General features: G+C 38.8%; 1 protein-coding gene across 1 annotated transcript; it reads left to right on the plus strand.

The window, feature by feature from the left end:
* Window positions 1–1,393: 1,393 nt before the first annotated feature.
* On the plus strand, window positions 1,394–6,295 carry elp6 (elongator acetyltransferase complex subunit 6). The gene is made up of 7 exons (XM_012879120.3): window positions 1,394–1,668; window positions 1,839–1,917; window positions 2,005–2,075; window positions 2,196–2,320; window positions 4,726–4,933; window positions 5,036–5,197; window positions 5,856–6,295. Exons 1-7 carry the CDS (start codon window positions 1,615–1,617, stop codon window positions 5,979–5,981), a joined length of 825 nt encoding a protein of 274 aa, XP_012734574.2. The 5' UTR covers window positions 1,394–1,614; the 3' UTR covers window positions 5,982–6,295.
* The last annotated feature ends 332 nt before the right edge of the window (window positions 6,296–6,627 follow it).

Consider the following 6,627-nt stretch of genomic DNA (forward strand, 5'->3'; position numbering starts at 1 on the left):
TTTTTCAACACTTAGTTTTCATAAAAAGTTGGTTGAATAAAGAATTGTTTGAATCCATTTATTTAAAAATAAGTCATTAAGCAACAGCATAAAATGACCAGGGCTGCACTTAAAATGTATATTTTGATTAGGTAATTATCGATATCGATCAATATGATTTCTTCTTTATCGATATGCTTTTTTTTCTATATCTTCCAGCCCTAATAGAAACCTCTATTTATTAAAAACAAAGGCTTTAAGTGATGCAGAAAGCCTTTACAAATGGGATGTCGCTTAGAAATTAGTGGATTATTCTGCATCATTCATCTTAGATCCCCGTGGTGGTGCCATGAACTGTTCTCAAACATTTTCCACCAGCAAATAAAATTATACTATTGTCTTCAAGGTGAGCTGGGTTTGTTTTTGATGCTTTTTTGATATATGACAAAAGTTGTTTTTGTGTTTCAGACGGATAAACTGCACAGTCTTAGTTTTTTTTTTTTTTTTTTTACTCTTGCTATTATCTGCGCTACCAGGGTTCTTCTGCCATCTTTGCTTTGTTTTGGCTTTGACGCCTGCCATCCTCATCATTAGCTGCTGTTTTTTTTTTTTTTTTTTCTATCACCGCCGATTATTCAGCAACAAGCAGATGACTGAAGTGGAACATGCAATCGTAAAAGTATTAAACATTACCACCATAACTTTAAGCTGACACTAGTATGTAAAAATAAATAAATAAAACTAAAAACTAACAATAGTAATAAAAGTAATAATTTCAAATGCGTTTCCATATTCCCTAATACCCTTATCTCAAAGCTACACACCGCCATCTGCTGGTTGAAAACAACATGGCATTGTCTGTTTTGCAGCACTTTAACCAGGGCTCTTATCTGTTTACGTCAGTAGAGGGCGCTGTCCACAACCGCATACCAGCGAAGGAAAACGAAGAAGCTGCAATGTGTCTACGAAGATCGTCTATAAAGACAGAACTGTGCTACAACCACTCCGCCACAGCTCCAGGCTATTTTTTATTTTTATTTTCTGAAATCAAATCCTGACAAAGATTTTTTTCCTTACGCACCAAATGTAAAAAAATCAATTTATAATTAGATCACAATAATTGTACATTATTGTGATTAAGATTTTGGGATTGTTAGTGGATGTTTTTGGTTGAGTGATTACATATTTTAATTGGTCCTGGTGCAGAAAGAGAAGATATTTGACACAAATGTCACTTTTTTTGTTTCAGAGCAACGCATGATTCAGAATATGTCATCTTAGCTTTTCCATGTTTACTTTTATTTCAATGTATAGTATAATATAAATAACTCTTACATAATTATGCTCGGCTATTGATCCTGTAACTACTTTCACGATCAAAAGAAGAAGAAGAAGAAGAAGACCGCGAGTGAGCAGTCCTGTTTGTAATAAACCCATCTTTCACGCGCACGCTCTCTGGCGTCCTTCTGCTAGCAGATAGGAAAGCTTTGCACCATTTACACGTTTTTGTAGCAGGTGAATGACAGGGAGAGTCATTTTTAAGTCTCTGAACGTGAGTTTGATATGATAGCTTGACGTCGTCTTTGGAGCCGCTTAGCTTGCGTCGCTAGTTGGGTTTAGCTGGGGAGGTCAGCCATGTTCACCGAGCTCAACAGCATCCTCAGCTCCTCTCCTGACTCCGTCACGCCGGTAAGAATGTGTCGTTTCTAACCTCAAACATTGCCTCAGAGTGTTAAATGTTTTGGAAATATTAGCAACGACGGCTGTCCTTTAAAATTGCGGTAACTTGTCCAGATGCCAGGAGCAACGTCGCTGTTGTCCTGGCTTCTTCATTTAGTCCTGTTTCTGCTCTTCAACAGGGAGAATTTATCCTGGTTTCTGATCGACAGAGCGACGCGTCTTTCCTTATTCATCACTTCCTTTCTTTCTACCTGCGCTGTAAGTTATGAAATCTGTTAGTAGACTAAAAAAAATGGATGATCTGACCCACATTTCATCATTAATTTGTCTGTGTTTATGATCTAGCGCGATGCAAAGTGATTTTTCTGGGCTTGGTGCAGTCCTTTCGCCACTACAGCGCAGTGAGTCAAAGGCTGGTGAGTTCCTGCCCCCTTTAGTGCTTCATACTACATCATTCTACAGGTGTGAAGTTGACAATGGCAGGAATGGCTGTTTGGTTGTTTATTTAAATGCATTTGTTTGTTTTTTGCTCCCAGGGTGTCAGTTTAACGCAGGCAAAGGAGAAAGGTCAGCTGGTTTTCATGGAGGGACTGAAGGAGTCTCTGTCTGTTCTGATCCCACAAGCAGACAACACAGAAAGCCAAGCCATGAACTTTCTCAGGTACGGTAGTCAAAATATCCCCCTGCCCCCCAACAAAGAAATAAAATAAATTGTTACAGTTTATTTACAGACTGCCAGTTCGTAACAAAGCTACGCTGGTGAATATTCTCAGTCATCCAGGTCATTGTCATTCCAAAAAAAAAGTAAAAATCAAAACAACTGGACTTGTTTTTCGTAGTTTGAAGACGTTTCACTTCATATTAGGGCTGGACAGTAATTAAATAACGATATATATCGATCGATAGACGTATGGTTCAATATAAAAAAACGGGTCAATAAAAAGTAAAATAAAAGAACAGTGCATTCTAGCCTATGTAGGTTAATAATACAGTAATCACACCCTGCCAACCAATCATAAACGCAGGAAAGCTCTATCAGCCTTCATAGAGTTCAGAGAGCACATGTTCTTTTTTCTTCTTTTAAGACTTACAGTTTTTGTAAAAAGTTGATAGAAGAAAGGGTTTTGTTTGAATCCATTTATTTAAAAATAGGTCATTAAGCAACAGCATTTAATGGCCAGGGGCTGCACTTAAAATGTATATTTTGAATTGTTTTGATAATTATCAATATCGATCAATATGGTTTCTATTTTATCGATATGCTTTTATTCTATATCGTCCAGCCCTACTTCCTATCCAAAAAAGAAAGCTTCCTGGATAGGAAGCGAAACATCTTCAAACTACAGAAAACAAGTCCAGTTGTTTATGTTTTTTACTTTTTTTGGAACGTAACGAAGGTAGTTTCCCAGACAAACAAATCGTATTGATAATCAATTCACTGGAGTCCAATGCTTTCTAGGACTGGACAATTAATCACATTTGCAATCTAATCGCAATAAAAAATAAACACAACTTCAAAATCGCAGAGGTTCTGCAGTTTTTGGCTATGTAACAATTAATGGATCAGATGTCTCCTCTAGGTGTCATAATGTGTTTAAAGTGAGTTTGCCTCTACGTGGAAGGGAAGAGAGTTACAGCAGTGAGATAATCTAATTCTATTATTTGTTTTAGAGTTTATATAGTCAATAATTTTTTAACCAGAAACTTTCAGGAATCTCACCACAGCATTAAGTAGCGGTAAAACTGTTTAATGCATAGACGTGTTTGTTGGTTGCACTTTATGTTCAACAAGGATTGATGTCCAACTCAACAAGCTATTATCTTGAATAATAATATTCTGATTAATAAAAACAGTAACCTTTCTTGTTTTAAATAGTCCTTGTCAACAAACTACTTTATCTACAGGTAGGCCTGTCACGATAATACATTTTGCTGCCCGATAAATCTTCCTAAAAATGATTGTGATGAACCATAATATGGTCATTTGGAGGCTTTTCTATTCAACTAACATGATAATGCCATAGTAACGCACGTATATCGTCTTGACGTAACGGCTCAGAAAGATCAAGCGGTTGGCCGCCATCGTTTGCCTTAAATCCAAAATACTTCCTCACTGCAGCGGTTGTGTTCAGCCTGGACATCAGCTCCATTTTCTTTTCTAACTAGCGTTTCTCTGGCTCTCCTGCTAAACGTTTAGCATGTGCCCACCTGAAACAAGATTTAACTCCTCTTAAGCTGAGGAAACAGGAAGTGGTGAGTAGATGCATCGTACTGAAACATTTCCTTATCCAGTCTCATAAAGAGGAGAGGGAAACACAAGGGTAAAAAAAGAAAAGAAAGCATGCATACAAATTATCGCAATCATTTTAATTATGTGATTATAATTTATTGTGTGATTAATTGATTTATGGATTATCGTGACAGCTCTATCTGTAGGACATTTTTGCTGCTTGTGGTTAATGCAGAGAAAAGTCCAAATTAAATATCTGTTATGGTTTAAATAAATCGCGATTTAGATTTTTGGCAAAACCGTGCAGCCCCAATCCTTTCTCGTATAATCCAGTCTTATAGCCAGATTCCTGTTACCCACAGTGCAGTTCAGTCCTTGTTACGACACAGTGAAGTCAAATTCTGTTGATCTTTTAATGTAAAAAGTCAAATATGCGAGGAAGCCGAAGCATTTGCATGGGGCTTCTGACTTTGCCACAATCCTGAGGAAATGTACGGCTTCAATTCAACCGAATTCTTGTATAGCGCCAGTTAACAACACGCGTCACCTCAAGGCAGTTTACAAAGTCAAATTCAATCAAATCATCCAGACCTACAGTGTGAACAAACGCCCCACCAGGACTGACCTGAAATTAGTCTGGGAGTTATTTAGTGAGAAAAGAACAGACGATGTAACTGTGGTAAAGAGACACAGGAGCACTGAGCCATGAGTACTTTCTATGGGAGAGACATGCAGAGGCGCTGCTAGCCAAAGCCCCCGTCGTACTAATAATCAAACGATTTTCATCATTACTGTTACGGCCGCCCTGCTTTTACTCCATCACCTTCTGACTCCAGGGACCCTCCTGTCGGCCTGCGCAGCCTGTACGAGTTTGTCCGCTCCTGTGCGGTCGGCTCAGGCCGCGCGGAGGACGGAGCGGAGGAGTGGGGCCCACCTGTGCTGCTGGTGGACGACGTCAGCGTGCTGCTGAGTCTGGGCGTCGACGCTGGAGCCGTTCTGGACTTCAGCCATTACTGCAGAGCTGCAGTCTGCTCCCAGATGAAGGTTTGGCTTTTTAGGACCGTTTTTGTCTCCAGTCACTCATTCAGCACGTTTCTGGTGAATGTCGCCATAAGTGAACGTGTCGTCCCGTCTCTGTCACTGCAGGGGAACATGGTGATGTTGGTGCGCTGTAACGGGGAAGAGGAGGAGGAGGAGGATGGAGAGGAAGGAGCCGAGGCGCTCCTGAAGGGCCTGACGCACCAGTGTAGTCTAAATCTTCATGTGCAGGGTCTTCCCACTGGCTACTGCAAGGACATACATGGCCAGGTGAGTGACTGAGGATACTTTTCATTCTTTGATGTTTGTTTTTGTTTTTTCAAATCACACTTTCTAAATCTGTCTGTTTCTGAGCAACAGATGATAAATAACATAAAAACTCGTCTTACTTTCTGCTCATTTAGAGATATATTCCTATAAAACTCCATTAAAACAATGAACATCTATGGTACTAATGAGACCAGTTTATGCCTCCTTGCATGTTTCGTATTCAAAACGTGGTGATTTACAAATGTCTGCCTTTAATAAACAGTTAGCTTTTTCTATCTATGCTTTCAATTAATGGCTAAAAAGAGTGCATTGCTTAAAAAAAAACAAAATAAAATTTTTTTTCCAGTTATTGCAGGGTTAGTTTATTTTAATCTGTCAGGTTTCTGAATATACTGCAGCAAATAAACACTGCAATGCTAAACAAAGATGTAGCTGGGCCTATATTGTCTTGAATTGTTGTTTTTCTGCACCTCTGGTCTAAAAATCCTCTGACCTGTAACCCGTCAGGACTGGAGAAGTGAAATATCTTCAGAAGCTAATGAATAACCCCAGAAACCTTTTGGTTGCTGCATTTTTTTAAACATCAGAAAGTAGTTTTCTGCCAAATATCTCTTGTCTCAGCTTATGCAAAAGAGTAACTCTGCTCCTTGTTTTCCAGGTGGAGGTTTGTTGGAAGAGGCGACAAGGCGATGGACCTCACACGCAGAGAAACCTCTTTCAGTATAAAGTTCATGATAAAGGAGCGTCGTTTTTTCCCCGCGGGACATCCAGTGCTGTTCTTTAACCCCTCCATTCATTTTCTTTGCATGGACTTTTCAAAATCCGGAGACATTACAGATTTGACTGAACCTTCGCCTCTGTGCTGACTTTAGTCTAGTAGGATGATTCACTTTGCCTGCAGGATGTTACCTGGGTTATTCAGCTGGCGGTCTGGTTCCAGATGGCTGTGTTGTTGGATTTATCTGAACACAACACAGATTTCTGTAGAAGCCAGTGCTTAGTTACTTGAAAAAAAAAAAATTTTTTTGTATTGACAAGGTTTGCAAACATGTACCATCAAATTCTGAAAGTCTTGTTGCTTCCAAAAGCAAAAAAAAAGAAAAGCTGTTCAAGTTTTTTTTTTTTCACCAATGTTTTTAAAAGTATACCTGAAATTAATTTATGTCTGGTTAGGAAAAATGTTTTTTAAACTTTTTTACACAATGTATTATGAGTTAAAAGACATAATTTCAACTGACTAACTGGTTGCCACTTTATTTCACGGTCTGAATTTGGGCAGAAGTAGTTCCTTTAAGCCCTTTCAGCACCGAGTCATTAAAGGTGACGCGTAACTCAAATAGTTATCCAGTAAGCTTTACAAAAACCAACTATGAAATTGTACGTAATTGCTCCTTGTTAGTAACGTCTACGTAGATAACTATAAAAGAAGC

The sequence above is a fragment of the Fundulus heteroclitus genome, chromosome 3 (assembly GCF_011125445.2).
Source record: "Fundulus heteroclitus isolate FHET01 chromosome 3, MU-UCD_Fhet_4.1, whole genome shotgun sequence".
Lineage (NCBI taxonomy): Eukaryota > Metazoa > Chordata > Actinopteri > Cyprinodontiformes > Fundulidae > Fundulus > Fundulus heteroclitus.

What these genes read in the sequence shown, in the direction of transcription:
- elp6 (XM_012879120.3), top strand. Translation starts at nt 1,615, where the DNA reads ATGTTCACCGAGCTCAACAGCATCCTCAGCTCCTCTCCTGACTCCGTC. An exon ending in CCTTTCTTTCTACCTGCGCT is followed by an intron (nt 1,918 to 2,004) that starts GTAAGTTATGAA and finishes TTTATGATCTAG; the next exon opens with CGCGATGCAAAGTGATTTTT. An exon ending in GCGCAGTGAGTCAAAGGCTG is followed by an intron (nt 2,076 to 2,195) that starts GTGAGTTCCTGC and finishes TTTTGCTCCCAG; the next exon opens with GGTGTCAGTTTAACGCAGGC.